Raw genomic sequence first — 26,594 nt, forward strand, 5'->3', positions numbered from 1 at the left:
ATCAAAGGCCATATAAAGTTTTTACGGTATATCATCCTCCATCCTCATCATTAGGAAAGACATATAATGTAGGACATAGATTGTACTACGATTAATTTCCATCTAAATAAAAAAAAATAACACAAAAAAATACAGGTTAGAAATGGACAGGAGATATAATCTTCTACCTGGTAAGAAGTCAGGTTACAGGGTCAGACAAAGCTAGATTTGCATCCTAATCTGGTGAGTTAGTTATCATTACCAATCACTGAACTTCAATTTTCTCATCTATAAAACGGAAATAAGAACTTGACTAGTTTCTCTGAGAACTGAAGATACGGCTGATAGTAAACATGTGTCTACCTGTGTGTCTAAGTGCATGTCTACAAATATATCTATGTGTATGTCTACATGTGGCTATCTACCTGTATGTCTCCTGTATGTGTGACTATGTATATCTACCTGTGTGTGTCTACGTGTGTGTGATATATAAAATGAACAACACACTCAAGACGAAGGAAAAAATGGAAACATTCCATAGCAAGTTGACAGCACATATGTGTGTGCTACCCTCCTAATTATTTGAAAGGGGCCTTTGAGATGCCCAAATGAGTAGAATGTGCTCTTGGTATGTGCTAGGAGTTAAAATACCTGTGAAAAAAAAGAAGGTGGATTTGGGAACAAACTCCTGCCCTCACTCCACCCCCCACATACTGTCCCAGGCACCAGGCCTGAGGGGGCCTAGAAGGCAGGAGCAGCAGTGAAGCTGCACTGGGCTTCTTCCTAGTTTCTCAAGACCATTCTTCTTGCTTCCGCAGATGAAGACTTCTGATGCCATAAAATCTGTCTTACCCCTTCTTCCCTTCCAGAAAGGAGAGCAGGGCCAGGCAGTCAGGTACACAGCTCCTTATTGGGAAGGGTGGTGGTTTATCTTGCAAGCCCCCATTAATGGAAGAATTCACAACACTGAGAGGCTCACAGGGTTGACCCACCCACCTCGGTGTGAACTGGCTGAGCTACTTCTCCTCTTACAGTCTCAGCTTCCTCTTCTGCAACATGAAAGAATCATAAGTACTTCACCTTTCTGTTATAAAAACCAAGTGAGATAATGCCTTTGCAAGTACTTTGCAAAATATAAAGTGATATATAAATGTTATAATTGGGGTTGTCATCATGAGCAATCCACATGTACCCTGAACTGGTGTCCCTGCAACAACACTTACTGATAATTTTCTTTTAAAAAATTAGGGAAGCAGGAAAAAGCAACTTTAATCCAGATGTTGGGGGAAAAAAAACTTTTTTCAAAAAGTAAAACATTAATCACAATACAAGTTTCCTGATGCTCAATTAATGAAAGAAATTTAAGCCAGTCAAGCCCAGGTGATGACTGCAATAAAATGGAATTATGAAGATAGCATTCTTATACACAACATCACAAAACACAAAGGAAATAATAAATAGATAACATACAAATTATTAAGAATCTTATTACTTTTTTGAAAATTGTACTTGAAAAACAGAAATCACTGAGGTTAACAGAGAAGGAAAAAATACTAGCAACCAAGATTATGAAAAGTAAAACCAAATTTTAAACAGTAACACCTAAAAAAATAAGCAAAATTTGGCTTATGAGGTTACTTTTTAAGTTCTTGTGAAATTCTAAATAATGGAAACAATCTTAAAAATATAAAGAGTTACCATTTACTGAATTTTAATGTGTACCCTAGAGGGTATATTTGTGTCTGAGATAAGATGTCATCTGTGGGCTACAGGACCAACCACAAGGACATCCAAACTCACGGCCTCGTACTCACACAGCTTCTGCAGACATGTGCCCACTCGTTCATTTCACCATCACCCACATTACAGACCTCACACCTGGTGCCTTACCTGACCGATAGCGCTCATCTCGTGACCCTGAGGACCTTCGGCGGTGGTAGCGAGAGGCAGAGGAAGGAGTAACTGGAGCCCGGCGCTCTGGAGGCAAAGCTTGATCCACTCCTGGGTTAATGAGGAAAACAGCAAAGTAAGGAGAGGTTTACTGGTAGCTGGAGTTAACTTACTTGGCAAAACAAATCATTTGGCAGAATAAATCTCTGACTCTCTGCTTTCCCACAGCCAAGCTGAAGCACACAGGGGAGTGGGCATGGAGGGCTGGGACATCCTGGACAATGAACAGGAAAGGAAGAAGTATCCAGGGTAGGGCACAACTCAGGGCCCCGACACTACAGCCTTTAGAAACACCAGTCCAGGCTCCTTCACGTCACAAATGCCTGTTATGTCATGTGCCGTGATGCAGAGTAAGCTACAAGCAATGATTCTTTATATTACATTTATCATTAAATTAAAAACAACTGCAAATAAGTCTTAAAGGACATTTTAATAATATAATCCAGGTAACCAGGATGGAGCATAAACTTTCATCTTTGTTCGTTCAAAACTTCAAACTCTCTGCAATCTGACTCCATTTGATGCTAAACAACTGAACAAGTTGTATTTCAATATGGCTTTGAAGAATTACCAAAACTGTTAACATGGTCAGATAAAAATGATTCAATGATATTGGCCAAAAGCTGACCTAACTCTAACAATCCTGATACCTATTCAGAACTAGAGTAGTCAGAGGCACAATTTAGATAAAACTAGGTACTATGGGAAAGATGTAATCACTACAGTTAAGAAATAAAGTAATTCTGAGCCCTAAGTATTAAAGATTAATTGTTGCCTCTTCAGAAAAGGGTTAGTAATGCTCAGTAGAAAGTAAACCAGAAAGAGCAATTTTAGCAAAAAACTGTCTGGTCCCTGATTTTCTGTGATAGCTCCATGAGAGTTAGCTATTCATCCCTGAGATTTAATATCCCTCTTATGCTGGTGATTTCTGAACCTCAATTTTTAATGGAATGTTTGTGGACCCTACATATTACGTTTGCTATGTTAGAACTGTACAAAAGACACCTGCACTGCAGGCTTGCGTTAGGTTCCATGGTTTTTCATCTAGCAAGCGTATTAACATTGTTAATTAACAGTCCTTGTCACTGAACTGTTCACAGCTCCAAGTCTCCTCCAGCTACTGTCTCAAATCTATCTTTTAAAAAATTACTTTGTATTTTTATCAAGCAGATGCACAGAATTTATAAAATCAAAGACTATTAAGTCTCATAATGAAAACAGTAGTTGTCTGGTATTTACATTCATATTGAACCTTAGAATTCTAAGCAAAATTATAAGTAAATTTAAAATTTTTAAATTTATTTGTATAAATATATTTATTTGAAAATTATTTATATTAATTGCCTTTCTTGTCAATTATTGTCAAGAAGTTAAATTATTAAAATGTCATTCTGATACTATAATCTTTATGTAAAATCTGTTTTTTTTTTTTTCTTTTCTCCTGTGTCAACTTTTATAACTTTTTCTTTAATCCCACTGAAGGAGGTGCAAGCAAGCGTTTCTTCCTATGGCAGGGGCATCACCAGATCTATTTCCAGCAGGTCTTTTACCTGGGCTGTTCCATTTACCCAAAGAAGAGACGTCCAGTCTCCTGTATTGCGACTAAACACAGTGTTCACAGTGTTTAGCTGGAGCTATTCTCACTCCAGCACATGTGCTCTGATTCAGGGCCTCTGGGTGCAGTACTGCCAGATGTCCCCAACTCCGGAGGCTCTTAGTTCCCTATCTCCAGAGAGCAAACATCTCTGGGGGAAAGGGGAGGATGTGGATCTCCTGTTCCCTAGATGCCATGCCTATCCCCACCCCCCGCCGTGGTTTCATCAGCACCTTCATCTGCTGCCTTCCTCCCCTTGGCTAAATAAGGTGCCTCTAATTATCTACCTTATATAGCTTAAAAACACATCACTATTTCTCCCATTCTCTTGTCCTGGGGATTTGTACTTTATCCATTTACTGACATCGTAGTGCAGCTCTGGGAAGAAGCAGAGCTAAACGTACACCTTTCAGCTGCTGAGGTTAAACAAGGCCTGATACACACACACACACATTTAGCTTACAATCTCAGTAGTTACCCATCTAGTTCTTTCAAATATGCTTTTTGGAATTAATTTCAACCTTGACCCTTTCCAGGTCCCTAGGTTATCATATACTTCCTCTGGGAAGTGTAGTCATAGCACTTACAGACCAGCTATACAGAGTTGTAGGTTAGTGCTCACCTGTTGCAGTCCCTACACATCTGTCTTCAGAAAGCTAAGTCTGCATACAAGCATTGTGAATATTTACTCTCATAGGCTGAAAAACAGAGTTTACCACCCAAGTTTTAAAAGGAAATGAATAAATTAGACAAAAGGAGAATAGTTTCAACAGGTCACCAGCAACAGGACGTTAAAAGAGACTAAAATATAAGTGTGCATATTTCAATCATTAGTTTTTAATCTGACCTCACTGTGAATGAAATTTGAGGTAGCTTAAAGGTACCTCAGTCATATATGCAATTCCAAATTAGAATGACCTGGTACCACAAGAGAAGCCAGGGTAGTAACCCACGGCCCATGACCCACAGTAAGAGGAGCTGACCACATGCTGCTGCTGGGATGGGCTCCCTCCTGGTAAGGCTAATCACGCATAATTGGTAAAACACATAATTACAACACAGTACTCAGCACTTCTGAGGTCTCACATTCAGGCACGATTGAAAACTAGCTCAAAGGAAAGCCACAAGATGACCAGTGTGTCTACGACACAAGGTGAGGTGTCCCAAGGAAGGTGGGGTGACTGTCCAGAAACATGCAGCGCAAAGGGGGATAAAAAATTCTCCTCGGGCAAAAATGAGACAGAGATCAAGACTGGATCTCTTCTCTGACAAACATCTATTAAGCACCACTGGCTTCAGATCCCACACAAATTGAGGGGAAATGCACTAGGGACACCGCCATGCTCTGGAGCTGGAGCCCCATCTGCTGCCATCACGATCTGACCCTGAGCCTCAGTTTCCCATCTTTAGGCAGGACTGATAGGAACAGCCAATGCTTTACAGCACTGGTGCAAGCACTTTATATTTACTAATTTATTAACATAGGCATATGAGATAAGTTTCTGCCATTTCACTAAGAGAAAATGCAGGCCCAGAACTGGGTCTTGAACTCAAGCAGTCTGTGCCACTCTCACTAGTGCCCTTCCATTTGTGATGGGCATCCCTTCCTGGTGCTCCTGGGCACCTGCTGTCACTCAGAGCCCAAGCAGAGGTCAGGCCCTTGAAGTGGAGGCTATGTGCTGTTCAGTGCTGCACTCCATGTGCAATGATCACTGGTCACATGGACCAAGTCCAGCTGGTACTTTGAATCCATGAAGAGGTATTTTTGTGACCTCACCATAAAACTACTGTCCAAGAGCATTCTTATAAAGAGAGATGGAAACTGCTACAATTCCAGACTGCTGCCCAGGAACAAACTCAGAGCAGCTGAAAACTGCTGAGATTGTGTGACACGAAGGTGTGCACACATCGATCCTTGCTTGGGACAGGGGCAGGTTAAGAGCCCAGAGAAGGCAATGACTGACTGGCTGTCTGCCTCTGGCCAAGTGCTGCCCCTGGCTCACAGGAGGGTCTCAGGAAGCTCTGCTGAACCAGTAAGTGAAATTTTCAAGGCTCGTGCAGAGTGCTGCAACTCATCAATTCATATACGAGGATCTCAGTGAGCTTTTGTTTCCTCTAGAATTGCCACGGGACTTTAAATAAACCTCCTCATCAGAGGAAGGAGACCAGAGGTGCCTAAGAGGAAAAGAGGAAACAAAAGGACAGCACAGGAGAGAGTAAAACACACCTCGTCCCGCTGCTGAGCATGCACCTTCCTGGGACCTCACACTTCTGCTCATGGCACCCCACCTCTCCACTTCCTCAAACACATCCATCCCCCAGGACGCCTCTCTTCCCCACCCTACACTTTATCCTCAAGGTTAGAAAGGTCACCAGGCTTGCTCAGCCCTGCCCCAGCACCTTCACAGTCACACGCCACCTGCAACTCCCAGTACCCTCTCTGCCACCAGGGCCACTACAGCCCGGAATGTCAGTCTCTCTCTTCAATCCTAGCAGGACTCTGACTGGTTCATGTCTCTGCACCCTGTGGACCACAGAACCGAGCCCTAGGCTCCTTCCCTGACTGCCAACCTCCCTCCACCAGACCCTCCTACCAGCCACCTCCCACTCATGCCTCCAGGTTCCTGTCACACAGAAACACTCTTCCCAAGTTTTTGCCCTGTCCTATCACTATTCACTCCTCCAAATGCTTTTTTCCCCTCCATATGTAAAAACTTTGTTTAAGCCCAAGGGAGAGAAAGCAGAGAAATAAGCCATTTTTATTAGAACTTCAATCAATTACTTCTAACACATGTTTAAGAAAGGTTCCCCGAAACTAACATAATATTGTAAATCAACTTTACTTCAATTAAAAAAAGAAAGGTTCCCCAAAGAAAATCCTAACACTATAGTTCTGGCACCTAAACAATCCACCAATTTCAGATTATTAAATAAATGCGGTTATTTCATTAACACTATGGTAAACTAGATACTAGAAATCACAATAAGCCTCCTATTAACCTAAGAATAAGGCCCACAGGGTCTGGTCCATTCACCCAGACACAATGGTGCACTACAGACCAGAAGACCTGCAGTACAGACACCTTCTAGAAAAAGTCAGTATTTCTAAATTCAGACAGTAAGGGAAATACACTGAAAAACCTTGGTTTTCAACATATTTTTAAAAGAAATCATGAAGGATGTGTACAAGATAACCTGCATAAAAATGTATATAAAACAAACATCTTGATTCAAATTCTGGTCTTATTTTTACTAATTGCATAATGGGACAAATCGCTCAGCCTCTGAACCTCGGTTCCCACATGTGTTGGAGTGCAGACATGGACACATTAATACAGGAGTGACTGCTACTCCCAGGACCTTCACCGTGACTCAAGGCTCTCTGCTCCCTGCACACAGCATTCATGGATCTCAGGGTCCCTCGACCTCACCAGGCACCCAAAGGGCTCTCACTTAAGTGAAAACATGCTTTAGGCAGTTGGTAAAACTGACAAGGATTTTTCCATATTTCAAGTTTGTACAAAAACGATTTTTGAATTGTCCCATTCTCTTCTAGCACCTAATTATACTTTCCTTCATGCAACAGCACTTATTTCTAACGTAAGTGCCATCAAGGAGTTTGCCAGAAAATAAACAGTACAACTGTAGTACAGGTGAGAAATTTACTACTTTCACTTCATACTGACGCAAATGAGAACAGCACAAAATAGACAGAAATTTCACCATCAGCACTGTAACATCTCCCTGACCATACTGGCCTGATTCTTACATTACTGTCACTCTTGTGTCCACCTTACCCTCCATTAGCAAGAAGCCTTGCAATAAATCAGTATAAATTTGCTAACCATTCTCCTATTCATGTTTGAATTTTCGTAGGGACTCATGCCTGGAAAAATATAGATGACCTGGAGTTCAGGGTTTCACGAGAGCCCCTACTATCATGCATTTGTGTCCCATCCGCACATCCCAGCACTTGGCTTTGCTCAGCACGTAAGTTCGGAGGCAATGAGAGTATATGGTCAGGATCAGGGCTTCAGATTTCTGCGTTTTCCTTACAGATTGTCCACAAAAACCCATATGAGCCCGATCCAAAGTAGACACCACTCTCACTGTTCCATGCCCAGCTCTGCCTTCCGTAGAGGCTCAGCTGTTCCCTGTTAACTACTGGTGTCTGGGGGAGGAACCTGATTGGTTCATGCCACCAAAAAGAACAAGAAACCCATCAATAATGACCAGCTGTGTGTGATAAAATAAGAATGCTTCTTAGACAACTGAGTGTAGCAAGCTGTGTATCAAGATCATGACCAGGGCTTACCTAGGATACAGGTCATTTACCTTTAGGTGATGAAAGTTCATTTTCTGTAGAAACTCAGTCTGGAAAGAATTCATGCGAACTCACAGGCCACCCTGATTTAACTACTCATATTTCTCCTTTTCTGGCATTTAACCTTGCAGGCTATACCCATCCATCATGAACAGATGGCATGGCCAAAGAAGTCCCCCAGGACCAGCTCTGTGTCCCTACAACCCAGGTCATATAGGCAACACACTGCTGTGCCCAGGGAAGTGATGGCTGCACTCTGGGAGACAAACTCTGTGGCAGGATGAAAATATAGACCAAATTGTGCACCTGGCACCAGAGAAGCAGAGCAGTTGTTAATGTGAAGAAGCAGAACCAATCAACCACAGCAGTGCCAGTAAACTTCATTTTCTGGAGAATATAAAACACAATGGCCTGTCCTAACCCCAGGGATCAGGGAAGAAATCCTTGTCAAACTGACACTGCACTGAGCTTTAAAAGATGCACAGGTACAGGCAGAGGGCACAAGCATGTACAGAATGCCTCACATGCATTGTGACATTGGATGTAGGCTGGAGGAGGTGAAGAGAGGTCAGGCTGCTGCTATCCGTGAAGCCCTTCTGATGCAGACGAGTCTGCACTCCGGGTGGGGCCGTCTGCCTTCTCCAGAAGAGCAAAAGTGGACAATAAACTTGCCCTAACCAAGAGAGGCTCCTCTCTGAGGAAGCTGTTCACGTGGATCCCACAGTCGATCCCCAGAGAGCAGGAAGGAAACAGACAGACTTGCCCTCTGGTCAGGGTAGCCGAATTCACCAAGATTTTCACAACTACACAGTCACAGTAAGTCGTTGTAACTGAGCACAAGCCGCTTCCTGTTGGAGGAAAGGCGAGCTGGGCTTGGAGAAGACTGGATCTTCATAAATCACTCACCACTCAGAAACATTTGATGCCAATCACATGGAAAGTAATATCTAGCCAATACATGCATCATGAGAATAGAGGGACTATTTGGTCAAGGAAGGTTTCACTATTTATGGTAATGTTGGAATGTTACTACCTCACATCACCATCACTTTTTGTCATGAAAGCAGTGAAGACTCATATAGAAGCTAACACCATGTGATTAAGATATCCCTGGAGAGAGTGGTAGAGAGTGGATTTTATCTTCTATTTTCACAAATTTTATCAGGTTCAGAGACTAATAAAAAACATATAGTTTCAGAGACTAATGAAAAACTGCAAGAGAACTAGAACCAAATAAGTTCTCCTGAATAATATTTTCTCTTTGATAATGATTTTCAATATATTCTGACCCCTTACTTCATTAAATACATAATTTTCTTTTTTCTTTCTAGCTCTGGCACACTTTCCCTCATCCAGCTTTAGGTGAGCATTCAACACTGTGCTCCCTGAAGACAGCGTATCTTTGACTGGGTTCCCCAGTCACTCACTTCTGTGCAGAGAAGAAAACCAGGAAAAAACCTGCTTCCCCAGCACTTTGCCTGGGATGGGGTAATGCTTGGGAGCTCAGACTAGGGTGCTCAGCTGTTGTTGACAGCTGTGGAAGCCATCCTAATTCATAATCGTGTGTCCCGAACAAATCTCCAAAGTATCTTTGAAGTATCTTTAGAATACTTTCTAGAGAAGTCTTTAAAATTTTTTTTAATATATAAATTTACTTATTTATTTATGGTTGCATTGGGTCTTCGTTGCTGTGTGCAGGCTTTCTCTAATCGTGTTGAACAGGGGTTACTCTTCGTTGCGGTGCACAGGCTTCTCATTGCGGTGGCTTCTCTTGTTGTGGAGCATGGGCTCTAGAGCACAGGCTCAGTAGGTGTGCTGCACGGGCTTAGTTGCTCTGTGGCATGTGGGATCTTCCTGGACCAGGGCTCGAACCCATGTCCCCTGCACTGGCAGGCGGATTCTTAACCACTGTGCCACCATGGAAGTCCCTCTAGAGAAGTCTTAACTTTTTCTCTGATAAATAAAAATAACGTTAAAAAAAAAAAGAAGTAAAGTTCATCTAAACACAAACTACTTTTAGAAAAGTGTATGGCAGGATAAGGGTAACTAAAAAGGAAAACAAGATATTTCTCATAAAGAACCTACACCAAAAGAATCATGTCTAAGACTGACCGAGTCAAGAAAGAATTCTCTAATTTAGATCCACATGCTCTCCTTACTGCTTCCCAGAGACAGTCGTATACGAGTGACCATTCATCCAGTGCAACTTCTCAGAAATACAGAGCAGCAATAAGAACTGCAAAACTACCTGGGCATCTGGTCGCCCAATCCCAGTATCATGGGTGAACCTGCCTTCTCCTTCCCAGTGGGAATGGCGTGGCCACAAGGGCCAGGGAGCAGTGTTCCAAAGCAGCTCTCACAGCTTCACACATCCACAGGTGCAGCAGTGAAGCACACATAAATTGTGACGGGGCCCCTGCAGCTAATGCCCAACTCCACCACCCGCCTACCACAGCTCCGCTCTTCTCCACACAGACATGCATCACGCCAGTCAGCAGGCTGGCATGGAGAGGAGGGCAGAGCCACAGCAGAGAGAACCGGCTGGGTGCCCTCCTCTAAGATCCTGGGGACCGACTGTGACATAACAGCTTAGTGTCTGTACCTGATTCTCAAACAATGCCTTTTATTTGAGGTAAAACCCTGAAGCTTATAAATGCTTATTCCTTATTGTACTAAAAGGTGCACTGAACTCATCTTTTTGGGCTTCTTATATTCAAAATATTGCTCACTAAAATAATTTTGACCTCTGAATAGGATCACGACCTCTAAGAATACACTCTATGATTAACTGGTTCAATTTTTCAATTTCAAAACTCCATAACTGCCCTCTGGAGATAGGAATACCATGGAGCTACAGACCTTACTCCCTGAAGCAGATCTCAGAGGCCAGGATTCATTAGAGTTCATCCTTCACCCAGGTCTCTGGCTATGAGACAAAGGTTAGCGGAATATCAACAATTTTAGGAAGAACTGTATGATCTGTCATGCATTCTTTCTTTCTAAGTGTTTTGTAAGTGGTGCTCCAAATGCAAAAATATGGTTGTAAAAACCGAGTGTTATATTTTAATAGAAAACACTCAAAACTGGGCCCTGAGTCAGCAGAATGATCATGGTCCGGGGTCTGTGACAAGTTTGCCCAAGGAGCACTGTGGCCTCGATAAGTCACACAAGTTCAAATGGAGAACAGGGGCTCAGAAACAGGACCTCCTATGTTCCCCCAAGGCTGAGCCCTCACTTCTGTTTAGAAAGGCATTAGGTGGACAGTCCATTGCAAACGTGCCCTGCCATGGGGTATGTCTCTCTCTCTCTCTCTCTCTGTTAAGTGCGCTCACCGAAACGAAAGTAAAACAGTGGCCGGTTTCCTGCGGTGCTGGCCGCCCGCTCTCTGACCGCGGCGTCTCGGATGTCACACACCCCGATGTTGCCAGCCTGCAGCATTCTTCTCGGGGCTCCTTCACTGTGCTGCAGTCTACACCGGACCACGGCAGCTCCATTCGCTGCTGTAACAAGTTGAAAAAAAACTAATTAATTCAAACTTTAGTTTTTTTTAAATTTGTTACAGCACCGAGCAGAGCGGCCGACCCCATGCAGAACAGCACAAAGAACATCAAAGGGACCACGCCACACAGGGCCACCCTCAGCGCTCAGCAACACGGGTCAGCCATGTTCCTGGCACTGTCGCAGCCCCAGAGCCATCTTCTGGGAAGGTGCAGAACTGCTTCTGTTTCACTTTTGTTTGGTAAGGCACGGACAATAAAATCTAGCAACCCAAAGGGCCTACAGTCTCCCCGCCAGCCTTCCTCCAAGACCAGGAGGGGCCACGTGCAGACAGGAATTCATCACAACAGCTCTGCTGGAGCATGAGAAGAGGAAAGCGGGGAGACCACATCTAGTCGTCTGCCCACGTGTGCTCTGAAGCCTCTCACACATGGGGTCAGCTAGACAACACACTTATTTTCCATCCACTCAGCGCAGAGCTTCTTCCTTTTACAGACTAGACAGCAGGAAAACCTAGGAAGTCAGCTAAGGCAGACCTGCGCAGCCGGTCATCTTTATGTTAACTTTCTTAAGTACTGAGAAAAGAAAGAAATCACACCAAACCAAACAAAGCTAAAAAAGCAGCAGAAACTCAACACACAAGTTAAGTGTCCTGGAATGTGAGCCACAGGTGGGGACACTCCTTCTGCTCCCACAGCACTGGAGGCTGTGTCACAGCCCGGAGAGCCGGTGGGCCTGCGCTGGGCCTGCACATGCAGACTTGAACCTCTTCTAGCAGAAGCGGCTCAGCAGAGCTTCCCATTTGTTCCAACAGTGAACACTGGAGAGTCCATTTCTGTTGCTGTCCTTCCTCCTGGAGGACTTGTGTTAGCTTTAAGCCTTTCCTGATGCCCAGAAAATTCTCAAGGTTGCCCTTGGGCTGAACTGAGCTTACATCAGAACAGAGTGTTACAACTGTAGCCCAGTATCATCTTCCTTTCCCTGAAACGTACAGAACCCAGCTCCAGGGCAGAAATTCTACAACACTTGCACAGGTGAAAACGCTGGAATTAAACAGAATTTGTACTTGGGGAAGAATCCGTAACATTGACAATCACGTTTCAAAAAACAACCAATCTTTATGATTTTATAATACCAGGCAGGATGTTACATCATTTTCTAGATTTCCAGATTGGCCCTCCACTCCCCACCAATGACGTCAACGAAAACCTTGGATTAATTTCAACCACTATCAATAAATTTAACTCACTAAGACAAAAGTCATGTTTAAACCATAAATGCTCTCATATTTTTTATGATTATAGCCATTTAAAAATAAACATATTACTGCGGCTCTATGAATAAAGTACCTATTAAATTTATTAGGCACATTTATAGAAAAGTCGCATGTATCTTCTAAATTCACAAAATATCCTGCAATCACACAAAGGAGTAGGATGTGCCTAGTGCCACCTCAATGGCCTGATCTGCATGCAGACTGGGGACTGAGAGAGGACTTGTGCTCAGCTGTTCTCTCGCGTGTTGCAGTTAACTCTTAAAATGGGATGCTTTATGCTACTCATCAAGGTTTACGTACTTGGAGGCTGGGGCAGGTAGGCTCCAATCAATTTTGATCTCTTCTTTTCATATCCTTTTTGTGTGATGTCACCTGTAAGAGAAGGAGAGGGAAGTTCAGAATGCTTTCACAGGTAGAGCTGAACACTCAACTAAGACACAGTCACATCTGTGTGTGTCTTCTATTTCCTTATAATTTAAGAAGAAAGCACTTCGTATCATTCACCTTGACATTTCCTCTGCTCACAAATACTCATTTAAGTTATATAAAATCCTTCACTACGCGCACACATGCTTGTCCCCGGTCCCTTCTCACAAGGTTTTGGCTCTGATGGGGTCCAGAATTAGATTCTTGCACTCTTATTCACATCTGTGGGGCAGGAAACCGCCCCGATCTACATGGCTCTCATTAACTCAATCAACAACAGATTCTGCAGGTGTCTACCCCAGTGAGAGCTGGCCAAAACCACCACTGAGATATCATCTCACACCGGTCAGAATGGCCATCATCAAAAACTCTAGAAACAATAAATGCTGGAGAGGGTGTGGAGAAAAGGGAACACTCTTGCACTGCTGGTGGGAATGTAAATTGATACAGCCACTATGGAGAACAGTAGGGAGGTTCCTTAAAAAACTAAAAATAGAACTACCATATGACCCCGCAATCCCACTACTGGGCATATACCCTGAGAAAACCATAATTCAAAAAGAGTCATGTACCAAAATGTTCATTGCAGCTCTATTTACAATAGCCAGGACATGGAAGCAACCTGAGTGTCCACTGACAGATGAATGGATAAAGAAGATGTGGCACATATATACAATGGAATATTACTCAGCTATAAAAAGAAATGAAACTGAGTTACTTGTAGTGAGGTAGATGGACCTGGAGTCTGTCATACAGAGTGAAGTAAGTCAGAAGGAGAAAACCAAATACCGTATGTAACACATATATATGGAATCTAAGAAAAAAAAATGTCATGAAGAGACTAGTCATACGATGGGAATAAAACACAAGACCTACTAGAGCATGGACTTGAGGATATGGGGAGGGGGAAGGGTAAGCTGTGATGAAGTGAAAGAGTGGCAGGGACATATACACACTACCAAATGTAAAACAGATAGCTAGTGGGAAGCGCCGCATAGCACAGGGAGATCAGCTCTGTGCTTTGTGACCACCTAGAGGGGTGGGATAGGGAGGGTGGGAGGGAGGGAGACGCAAGAGGGAAGTGATATGGGAACATATGTATATGTATAACTGATTCACTTTGTTGTAAAGCAGAAACTAACACACCATTGTAAAACAGTTATACTCCAATAAAGATGTTAAAAAAAAAAAACCACCACTGATTAGCATCTTCCTCCATTAATGAGATTTTTTTTCTTGTCAGGCGTGTCGGTCCCAAGGACTTTACTAGCGTATTTTTGAAAATATGTGTCTAAGACGAAATGAAACAGTAGATAAAACAAAGCAAGAGAACATAGGACCTATGGAATCCAAAATATATGAGAAAGAAGCTTATCACTAAAACAGGAATGAAATGCTGATGCCAGAGATTCAAGGGCCATTGCTAGGCTGGCATTTTCCCCAAGTGCCAAGTACCTGGGACAAATAACCTTTATGATGTGCAACAGCCTTTCCCAATTACAAGCTCGAATGTACCAAAAATGCTTATTTGTGCCCTTGAATTTTTCTGAAACTGTTAATTTTTTTCCTAATATTCTGACCAAGCCATCATTCCTGAAAGAGCTAAATACTAAAGTTGTAGTAAAAATACAGCAAACAAATGAAAAGTTATAATGAATCACACACAAGTTGCTAAGTCCGCTTTTCCTAGTGGTGGTGCTCGCTACACCTGATCAAACCAGAGGGCACCCTGACCCAACCACCTCACAGCTCACTGCAGTCTTGTCCAGCCCACGAAACACATGACTAGTTTATGCACATGGAGCTGTAAACAACACAAATATATGAAACCACATCCCGCTATTGACTATTGAGCGTTTTTGGTGCTAAAACAAACTGACCGCTCTTTGAAGATAATAAACTACGAGAGAGCCATTTTTTTGTGCTAATTGTACTGCTGCTCAGCATGTTATAAACTCAAAACCAGTTTGCTCCTCGAGGGGATGCCTAGAGGAAAACAGAAGCATGCGACAGGGAAAGGAGCATGTGCGTGAGGGTGTGTTGGTGGGAGAAGCACATACTGGCCTGTTGGGAGGCCACCTGAGCACAGGGTACACACATACTGTTTACTGGGTGTTTCCCCCCGGTGCTCTCCCTTTCCCAGCCAACCCCACAGCTGCTCTGCACAGTCCTACCATCAAATCCCAGCCTGATGAACCAGCCCCTTCCAGCTTGTTCTTCACCCAAAGTTCAGCTTAAGTTTTGAGGAGGAGATCAAGATGGCAGAGCAGGAAGATGTGGAGCTCACCTCCCCACATGAACAAATCTAAACTACATCTACATGTGGAACAATTCTCACTGAAAACTAACTGGAGACTGGCAGAAAGACTCCTGTACAACTGGGGCTATAATAAAGAGCCACATGGAACAGGGTAGGAAGAGAAGTGATCAGGTGAGGAGCTGTGCCCCACGGTGGGGACTCAGAGGAAGAGGGAGATCACAGGAGCAGAGATCTGCCCTGGGGAGTGAGCACTTCAGCCACAGATCAGGCTCCCTGGTCCTGGGGTCTGACACAGTGAAGATGAGTGCCCTTGGCTGGCTGGAGGGCCCATGGACTAACAGGAGGGCTGTGGGAAGCCTGGGCTCCACGGTGAGAAGTGTGCACACTGGCTTCCTCCCATGCAGGGCGGAGTGAGGGCTGCTCCAGCAGCTGCTGGTTTCCCATAGCCTGAGCCAAGCGACCGCTCCAGTCCCACTTGCTTCATGATGGGGAGAGGGCCCAGCTGTGAGACTCAGAGCAGCTCAGACCCAAAGCAGCGACTGAGTGGGGTGGCGGCAACCACTAGCAGCGCTTATACAGGTGGCGAGTAGGAAGCAGCCCTGACCTCTGTGAGCAGCCAAACCCCCCAACCCCACTGACAGCCCACACAGGCACCTCTTGCTTCAGCACTGCTGGGGCGAGGGGACTTGTGTGGGGAGCAAGGAAAATACACACTTAAAGGGAATGGAGCCGGCTTGGACCTGTCCCTCAGGGCTTCTGCTCCAGCCACTTGGGACCTGGCCCGGCCCCGATAGGGTGTTGACCCCATCGAGCAGAGGGGAAGCCCAGCTCACACATGGGTCCAGTCCTCACCCCTCCATCTTCAGCCCCTCCTCCTAAAAGCTGAGAGCTGCCAGCACACCCTGGGGTAAGACATGACTTGTGCTCACCACAGATAACGAAGCAAAAATAAACAATTTACCAGATAAAGAATTCAAAGCATTAGTAATAAGGATGCTAACTAAACTTGGGAAAGGAATAGATGAACATTGTGAGAATTTTAGTAAGAAACTAGAAAATATTTTTTTTTAAAAAAAGAACCAGTCAGAATTGAAGAATACAATAAATGAAATGAAAAACACACTAGAAGGAAGGAAAAGCAGATTAGGTGATAGTGAAGAACACATCAGTAATCTGGAAGATAGAATAATGGAAATCACACAAGAAGAACAGTAAAAAGAAAAGCAAATTTTAAAATGAGATCAGTTTAAACGATCTCTGGGATAACATCAAGCACACTAACAACCACATTATGAGGTTCCAGAAGGAGAAGAGATAGAGAAGAGGGTAAAAATGTATTTGATGAAATTATGGCTGAAAACTTTACAAACCTAAAGAAGGAAACAGATATACAGGTACAGGCAGCACAGGGAGTCCCATCCCAAACAAGATGAACTCAAAAAGACCCACACCAAGAAATGTCATAATTAAAATGACAGAAGTTACAGATAGAGGATTCTAATGGCAGCAAGAGAGAAACAGTCATATTCAAGGGAACCCCCGTAAGGCTATCAGCTGATTTTTCAGCAGAAATATTGCAGGCTAGAAGGGAAGGGCATGATACATTTAAAGTGCTGAAAGGTAAAAACCTGCAACCTAGGATACTCTACCCAGTAATGTTACCATTCAGAATTGAAGAAGACATAAATAACTTGTCAGACAAGCAAAAACTAAAAGACTTCATCAATACTGAGCCTACCCTAAAAGAAATGTTAAAGGATCTTCTAAGTGGAAAAGAAAAGGCTACAACAAGAATCTATAGGAAAAGAAAAATCCCACTAGTAAAGGCAGACATATAGTAAAGGCTGAGGATCAACCATTTAAGCTAGTAGAAAGATTAAAAGACAAAGTTCAGCTCAAGTTTTAAAAATTTCTCAGATGAACATTTAAGTATTGGGTGGGGGGGGTCCTTCCCTTGAAGCCAACCTCAAAGGACACTCATTCTTCACTCTCATTTTTAAATGTGGTCTTACTTTGGAAAGCTCCAGCTGTTAAGATCCTGGCCTAAAGGAACACAGGCGCTTTCCGCATGAAGCCATAGCTCCTCTTTAAAGGGGAGATGTTAATGTCGGCCTCCACTCAGGTTCCTGACCCCACAGACTCAGAAAGGCCGGATGGGAGGCGGAGTCAGTACCTCCATGCAGGTGTTCTATTTCAGCTCCACTACTAAATCATGCCACTAGCAGTCAGCTCGGAGAACCTCCAGATACAACTCAGAAATCTCAGGCTGCTATCCTCTCTCGAAACCTAGAAGAGGGAAAGGGAGACACTATTTATTGAATAACTTCCACACCCAACGAATTTTATCTAAATCACAGGTTGGCAAACTACAAATCCAGCCTGTGGGCTGTTTTTGGAAATAAAGTTTTACCAGCACACAGCCATACTCCCTGGTAAGCACCACAACACACAGTGTGCAGCCTGCATAGCCAGAAGTATTAACTACACAGCCCTGTCCTATGCGTCCTAAATAATCTCTTTTAATCCTTAGAACAACTGATTTTACAGGTAAGAAGTCGAGGTGCAAATAATGGTTATGTTTCTCGCCCAAGCCCCCAGATCTAAGAAGAAAACCACCTCTGTGCAAGTCCAAAACATTTCCCATGAAAGCCACACCTAGAGTCTCCACTCAAGCCTCCACTCTGTGACCACTGGTCAGCATTCTTGCCACCTGATGTCCTTCCCAGCTCTCTGCCTGACCCGGACACACTCCTCAGGGACAACCGCGCACCCCACTGCCTGTTTCCATGCCCCCAGCCCCTGCCCTGTCTCAGTGACATCCCAGCCTTGCGCTCTGGCCACACAGATTTCTGCACAAGTCTCATGAGGCCTCAGATGGCTGCTTACAGTTTGTTTTTGTAACATATACGAGTGGTTTATCTTCAAAGCCAGGCTGTGACACCTTCACGGGTCAGTGTCCTACAGAACTGAGTATGACCCCTCTGTTTTACAGACCAGGACTATGTATTGATGGAGTTAATCACAAATGAGGAGCAGACACCAACATACAGAATGACTTCAAATAAGTGACTGGACAGATGCTGCATTCATAATCAGGGAAAATGCCTGGTGATTATTTAACTTAGTGGCCATGTGGGGAAAGGACTGAAGGAAATCGATGATTATTCCATTATAAAAGTGTGTGAAACACCAGGTTGGCTCATGTGTTACGTAAAGGATCCAGCGTCTGTGGCAGGAGCAGGTTCCTCGGGCGTCCCAAGCATCAGGGCTAAAATGTCCTCACTGCGTTTCCTTTTCCACACAGAAAGTCCAGTTATTTTTAACTCTGGAGCTACTTTAGCATCTGGTAGACTGAGGTCCAACAGACTATCTATGTCAAACTCACTGCAAATTTATATAAGTAGGGGGGGTCTTGTGTTCTGAAGCAACCAATGAGGATAATATAGTAAGACAGATAGAGAGGTAGATGAATGGAGATAGAAAGAATAAATTGAAAGGACAGATAGATGACTGATAGAAGGAAGGAAGATGGATGAAAGATGGGTAGGACAGACAGAAGCTGGCTAGCTTTACACACAACTCCATCCACCCAGAGCCCCTCCTTGGTTTCCTCCTGAGGTTGACCTACAATCAGTGCCATGGGATCACCATGGAAACACACAGTGTTTCTCCTCACTTTACATCCATTCAGGCTAAAGTTGGATGCTTTAGCATCCAACTTTGGCTGCTCCTCCCTTTGGATCTGTAATGAGCACACAGTCTTCAGGATGAAACTTTGTAAACTCAATGCAGAAAGGCTATGAGAGAGAGGAACCCTACTTCACATCACATTTCTAAGCAAGACTTTATTAAAACCTATCAATCTGTAAAGACTATTCCATGGTTTACAGCAGGTTAATTAACCAGGTTAATTCCAGGTTTACAGCAGCTAATTAAACTGTAAGCTCTTTCAACCTGTAAGCTAAAAGAACACTATCAAGGAAACGTGTAGACCACTTCGCCCATGCTGCGACTACATTTTGCTCCTTGAAAAGGAGCAAACAGTTGCTGACGTTAAAGGACATGGACCACAGGATCCCTTGCTTGAGAATTTCCCATACAAAATTCCAAAGAGTGTATTTTCCATGCTTTGATACTCAAGACACCCATCTAACTCTCCTTTCATTTTAGGAATAAGAATGTATGACAGAAAAGTAAACACATAAATCGTTTGTAACTTCAGTGAAGAGAAAATAAAAGTGATTTTTGAGACACTTTCTACTTTATCGAAAATGTTATTTATATTATTATTCTTGGACAAAGAAGTTCCGTAAGACCAAGAATTACAACAGTAGAAATTAAAGTTCTCATGTGTTCTGTAACAAAGGAGAGAGAGATTTAGAGCCAAGTCATAAATTTGAACTGAAAATGCAAGTCAAGTAAAGCCCCCAATGTACGGTTGAATCTCACTAAGACAGAGACCATTCTCCCCGCCCCGCCCCCACCCTGGGAAGAATTCTTTTTCTTACTTATATTGTAGTCCAGAGTTTCCAGGCAAACCCTGAGCCTTAGAAAAGCGAAGGAAAAACCAGCCTATGAAATGCAAGAAGGGAGGTGATACTGCAGCTCCTCTCTTTTTCCATCCTGGCTTCATTCTGGCAAACTTGGACCCCACAGGAATTTGCAGAGCCCTGTGAGTGTCGGGTCAGAATAAGACAACCCGCAGAGCCAGGAATACCCCCAAGAGGGGAGTATGTGCCCCAGAGCCACCTCCACAGCTGGGTAAGCGCCGAGTAAACAGACCAGCCTAACAGGGACGGTTTCCATTCTTGGTGTCAGGAGTTTATTATTTAATGCTGGAACGAATGCTTTATATAACAAAGCAGTCGTTTCCATGTTTGGAATTTTATGGCTGTCAGGAACCTTCAGAACGCCTCTCTCCTAAGCCGCTGGCTTTATAAGGCTTAGGGAGCACCCTTGACGGCCTTTCCCCTCCCACCCAGCTGCTGGAGGCACATTTGTCATCTCTGTGGGAAGCTTTTCTTTTCTGCAGAGAGACTGTGCTGTCCTGGCAAGAACCCACCTGTCCAGGGGAGTAGAAGCAGGCAGACCGGGAACCTCTCCTCGCCCTGAACACAAACCATACGTCAGCTAACTGCTCTGGTCTCATCTTTCTCAGTGATAAAATATTGGTAATAACACCTACTACCTTCTACCGTAGTTGAAAAGATGAAATACACAGAATGTGAAATGTCTCAGAAAACATGAAATAGGGAAGAAAACAGTTTAAAAACCCAACAAATACTCATGTGGTATCTATTACACGTGCAAACTTGTGAAGGACACTACCAGGCTCCCAGGCGCAGCTCCTGCTCTGAGTTAGGCAGGAAGAATTCCATGCTGGGTGTGCCAGCCAGCAGTACATGTGAAAAGCAGGATGGCTCTAGGAGAGTGAGGCCGAAGGCAGCATATGAAAGAGGTATCAGAAATCCTGAGGAAACCTGAAATCCCAACCTCTTAGGCATCCACGCGCTTCTCATTTATCCCCGCCACAGTAACTGGACCTGGGGTGCCATCAGCTCTCCCTGTGTCGACCACACAGCGGCTCGCAGCTCTGGATCTAAGTCCCCAGCGCCCACCTGCTCCCCACCCACTGACCTACCACTAGAAGGCTGGTGAGACTGCGGGGCCTCGACCTTGGAGCCTGGAGAAGGCTGCTCCTGGACTGCGTGCAAACCCATCAGCAGCACCTTCACGTCCTTCCAGAGCCTGGGCCCACATCTCAGAGATGTCACATCACTTCCCAATTATTGTGTTTTCCTTTGTTACTATCTTGCTACTGGGTTTATCGCTCTTTCATTTTTCTCAAGTTTATGCCATATTTCCAATGCAAAATTTAAAAATTTGAGTTCTATAAGGATATTTTAAGTAAGGTAATCAGGATAAATATAAACCCTTCTCTAGGATTATAAAATCACCAACGCTTATTCAAATACTCAGGATGATGGAAAAAAATTCTCAACATGATTGGGATTTTTATGTTTATGGGAATAACCATAAAGTTCCTCAAAACATTTAGTTAATGGCATGACCAGAAAGAAAAATATATATGTTAAATATGCACTATGTTGAAATCTTAACTCCAGCCAGTAAGGTCTGGATGTTAGCACTTAACTTTGACACTTGTCAGAGCCAGGAAGGGTGAGTGCAGGTCCACAAACACAGGGGCACCCCCAGTTCCAACATCTTTTCATCCTCTTACAGAGTCTTCCACAGAGCCGAAGTTTTCATCTTGATGAAGTCCAATTTATCCATTTTTCATTTTAGGGACTGTGCTTTTAGTTTCAATCTAAGAACTCTTTGCCTCATCCTCAGACTTGAAGACTTCTCTATTTTGCTAGCTGTTTTGTAGTTTTACATTTTACACTGAGATCTATGATCCTTAAGTTAATTTTTGTATAAGGTGTGGGATTCAGGTCTAGATTTTTTTTTTTTTTTTGGTCTATGGATGTCCAATTCCTCCAACATGATTTATGGAACAGGTCATCCCTCCACCATTGAATTGGTTTTGCTCCTTGGTCAAAAATTAATTGGGGGCTTCCCTGGTGGCGCAGTGGTTGAGAGTCCGCCTGCCGATGCAGGGGACACGGGTTCGTGCCCTGGTCCGGGAAGATCCCACATGCCGCGGAGCGACTGGGCCCGTGAGCCATGGCCGCTGGGCCTGCGCGTCCGGAGCCTGTGCTCCGCAACGGGAGAGGCCACAGCAGTGAGAGGCCCGCATACCAAAAAAAAAAAAAAAAAAAAAAAAAAATTAATTGGGCATTTTGTGTAGGTCTGAGTTCCCCACCCCATTCTACTGCACTGTGGGTCTAACTCACACTCTTGACAACTGTGGCTACACAGGAAGCCTTAGCATGGGGAAGAATGATTTCTCCGACTTTATTCTCCTTTGTCAAAGCTGTTTTGGCTATTCAAGGGCCTTTCCCTTTCCATATAAATTTTAGGAAAAGTTTGTTATGTCTACCACAAAGCTGAGAACTTGATAGGAGTTCTCTTAAATCTACAGATCAATTTAGGAAGAACTGACATCTTTACACATTGCATCATCTGATCCATGAACAAGGTATTTAACTGATTTCTTTCACCAGCATTTTGTGATTTTCATCATCCTGATCCTTTGATAACGTATACTTCCATATGGAACCTCTATCCTTAGGTTCCCGAAGAAAACAGTCCAACTCCAGGTTAATTCTAAAGTGTATGTGCCTGGCTCACCCCCTTTTGACCATTTCGGATGACATCCTCTGAGCCATCAGCCAGGATGAATGAAGAAGAGAGGGCCCAGCCCTGACCACATGTGACCTGACAGTAAGAAAAACGACAGCACAGGCAGCCGTAACCCTGTGTGTGGAGAAGGCACAAACCTGGATTCGGGAAGCTGGGACTGGCTCCCAGGGGGTCACTTACCTGGCTGTAAGTCAGCTAGGAGCACAACCTCCCCAGCCCTCAGTTTTCCCATCTGTACAATGAGGAGCCAGACTCGGATCTACAAAGTCTCAAGAGTCCTGCAGTGAAAGCAGGGGTGCAGAGCAGACCCAGAGGGCTCCCCTCTTAGAGGTGAGACTACGGAGAGGCAGAGAGATGTGAGGGAGGACAGGAATGCGCACACGAGAAGGGACAGAGGGGGGCAGGGGTTTGGTTCTGTGGAGACTGGGCAAAGCGCAACATGACAAGCAGCTGCAGCATGTGCGAGAGAAAACGTGCAAGAACCCAGGAGTTCAACGTGAAATACAGCAGGGGATTCACCACAGGATCCTGAGACAAGAAAACAGGGCTTATGGAAATCGGGTAATTTTAATTAAGCCTAAAAACACAGTTTAGGAGCAAAGCATGGTTTAAAATTTCTCTTTGAATGTGAAGCGGTAGGTTGGTAACTAGGGCATCCAGACCACACTGAAGGGTGCTCGTGCTCTCCCGACATTTGGGGAGGGGCTGCTTTTCTCACCCAGCATCCCAGGCAGACCCTCAACCCAGAGCACCAAGTCCTCCACTTACTCAGAAGCCCACTCTTCTCCTTGTGCCCACCCATGGGGTCTCACTGCCCCCACTGGGAGCCCCGCAGTCCCAGGGTGCCATGTCACACCAGGTGAGCGCATCACAGGTAAACAAGCTCCAGGTTCTGTGCACTAGCTTCCTGGCTTCAGGTAACCATGTTTCCCTTTCACACTGTAAACTCCTCATCAATAAGAACATCCTCCATCCCATCATCACTGGATAGGGCACAAAGCGAATACATCCACCACTTGGAGCCTCAAGCCGTGAGGACCACCCCGCTGGAGATTCCATGTGTAGGGGGCAGAGGAAGGGCCCCTCTCAAAAATCAGACAGCTCTTTTGTTTAGAGGCAGAACCAAGGCAAAAACTGTGCTTTTTTTGAGCCGGAACAAGGCCCTTTTAACACAAGATTTACAGAGCATTTATGTAAATTACATGTCACAGGAACTTGCATGGACCAAACGCAGGAAAACATCAACCCATCACAGCAGCTGGATGAACCCCAACGAGCCCCTTCTCTTGTGAGGAAATATTTAAGTACACACACACTCATTTTCTCCACAGTTAAATTTAAAAAATCATTTCTGGCACAATGAGCTTAAGTGCTTAAGTGGAAGTAAATGAGAAAAACAAAACAAAACAGAAAAGCCCAACCCTGTGATTCCTTCCCCACCCCCACAAACTGTTAATAGATTTTGAATATTGGTCTGTGTGGGAAGACTTCTGTTTTTTCAAGTAAATGAATCACTGAAGAAAAATATAAAAGATGCTAAAGTGTATCTTGCAGATTTTTTTAAAAATTAGCAGGCAAGGAGAAAGTACACACACTCTATCTCCTCCAGTAGTTTCTGGTTGTTCCACCGTAGCAGTTACTTTTCTTTTTACCAACTTCAGAATGAATCCTCACCGATGGTAAGGAGGAAGGGAAGAACCTTCACCTCAACTTGTAACACCCGTTTGGTTCTGCAATTAGCTGACTACTCTGTCTTCTGCCAAAAGCTTATCCTCTACAAACTTACACGTGATCCAGTAAAGATCAATCCCACAATGCACATCAGTTACATAGATCTACACAAACCTGATTTGTGGAAGCCAGATGCTCAACATTCGTCTAAAGAGCACAATGGTAAGACAGGCGCTTCACTGTGACAGTCCCCCAGGACGTGGGCTACAGAATACAGGGAACATGGAGGGAGGCAGAAGTGAAATTTCTTGAGGCAACTATCATACATTGGGAGGTGGAATCTCAAAACATAAGTGCCACAAAATTAGTTATTTTGGAATAGGCTGGGATAGGGAAGACATCTGTGAAGAGTTTTAAAAACACTTCAGTTTTTGCAACATTCCGCTATGCAGCTGACTTATTTCCTAGCAATCTTCTCTGTGGCGACAACCATCTTGTCCCCATTACTCTTCTGGCCTGTGATCACTTCTTGCTTCACTAAGGGCAAAGAAAGGAATAAGACATCTACAAAGTGTTGTGTCCAAGAAAGCATTCTTGGTCTGAACATAAGATAACCAACTGAAGGAAAGTGCTTGGAGCATTGCCCCTGAACCTCGCTGGCTGTGCGCAGGCGCGACTCTGGGGGAACGTGATGTCTCTGACAGTCAGCCACCTGGGCTACGCAAGCCTCGCGTGCTCCTCTCTCCCAGTCCCGGCCAACTCCCACTCCACCAGGACTCGGAATGGGGCCAGGCTCAGCATCTGCCGCAGATGAGCAGTCCAGACACTGTCATCATTGCTTCTGCTGGTCCCCAGGCAGCTTTCTTTAGTGGGCTTGTTAGGAATGCACTTTCTGTCCATCAGTGACTGTTTGACTTACATTTTATTTACCTGAAATTCAATTTCTACCCATTTCTTCTCAGCTAAATAAAATTCTTCAAGGAGGAAATCTGCTCACCTTCCCCTGTATCTTCCCTTGAATATTTAGTCTTCCATCAGCATACACAGCACCTCAGTGCTAACTCACACTCTACCCCAGGGACAGCCGAAGCCAAAAAAAACTTCCACTGTGCCACTGAGTTAAGGAACCTATGAGAATATGTTGAATCCTACTGGTTAATAATTAATAAAAAATTTCAAAACTCGGTAAATGCTTATGCATAAGTTTCTGTGCACTGTATGATTTATTTGCAAACTGACATTTCTTACCAATGTTATTCTAGTTTACAAAGAACTGTTGACTGTATGAAGAATGACTTCCTGTTTTCGTGGAAGGAACCAATTCTGAAAAACTTAGTCTAAATAATTTTCTCCCCTAAGTAGGCAGACCCTCCTCAACATTCTTGATTACTTTGAATGGACTGAGAATAGCTTGTTCAGTGGAAGTGACACCACCTGATCCCCTCGACGGCAAGACTGGTGGATGTGCACCTGCAGACTGGTTGCCAGCACTGGCCCCAGGAACCAAGGCGGTCATATCTATCATCTGTGTCCCTTTTTGAACTGTTGGGCTTTTCCAAAAAACACATGGGACTTCTAGTCGTCATTCATCAAACTGTTCATGTTACCCTACAGAATAGACACACTAATCCCTAGAACTTCATAATGACCCAAGTGCTAGCTTAGGGACCCAAGACCACCATGGTTGGAGGTGGGTGGATGGACCCCAACTCTAACCTGGTCAGCTCCTGCTCAGAAAGGTTCCTGGGCCACCACAGAGAGTAAGTTTAGACCCAGAAAATAAAACTGGCAACCCCCTCAGCAAGCACAGACCACCTATAAATATTTACAGGGATTTGGGCCAGGTCAGGTCCTCTGTGCAAATCCACACACTAGGAGCACCCTGGTAGACGTACTCACTTCCCTCAAAAACCACCCCCTGCCCTGGGTCAGCCAGCGGTCAGGGTCAGAGGTAGGCTCACACTCTGCTCCTTGCAGCTGTCCTGCCTCTCCCACTAGCAGGGCCCCGGGCAGCTTCAGGAAGCCCAAGATGCTGGCCAGGAGACCGCCTGTCACAGGCACAGTGATGTTAGCCTAGTTTTCCTCTTTGAAATGAGGGGCCACCACAGCCCTCTGTTTCTTCTCTCAGACGGGATAGAACACTGCATGAAAGGGGCACTCTGACCTTCTGGAAATCCAGGATCTGAAGAGCACACTGTTACTGTCCAAGACTGAATCACCTCTGAAATGGCTATAAAATACAGCTTTCACTTGGTCCTTATTAAATAAGCTTCATACTCATTCCTACTCAACATTCCCAAACACCATGGAAGTGACCCTGACTTTATTTTCCCATTCACTCATCCAACAG

At 44.3% G+C, this 26,594-nt stretch overlaps 1 protein-coding gene across 4 annotated transcripts in view; it reads right to left on the reverse strand.

Annotated features, from left to right (window-relative positions):
- The window catches only part of DIP2C (disco interacting protein 2 homolog C), a 371,973-nt gene that overhangs the window by 183,408 nt on the left and 161,971 nt on the right, over positions 1–26,594 (reverse strand). For 2 of the 4 annotated variants that reach the window (XM_059056827.2, XM_067030168.1), the window contains exons 2-4: positions 12,922–12,993; positions 11,180–11,347; positions 1,870–1,980 (exon numbers count right to left, since the gene is read on the reverse strand). In XM_059056827.2, the coding sequence (XP_058912810.1) occupies positions 1,870–1,980; positions 11,180–11,347; positions 12,922–12,993 (351 nt within the window). The remainder of the gene's footprint in view (positions 1–1,869; positions 1,981–11,179; positions 11,348–12,921; positions 12,994–26,594) is intronic. The other 2 variants (XM_067030167.1, XM_059056829.2) reach the window with 2 other exon arrangements.

Source organism: Kogia breviceps, chromosome 3 (genome assembly GCF_026419965.1).
Source record: "Kogia breviceps isolate mKogBre1 chromosome 3, mKogBre1 haplotype 1, whole genome shotgun sequence".
Lineage (NCBI taxonomy): Eukaryota > Metazoa > Chordata > Mammalia > Artiodactyla > Physeteridae > Kogia > Kogia breviceps.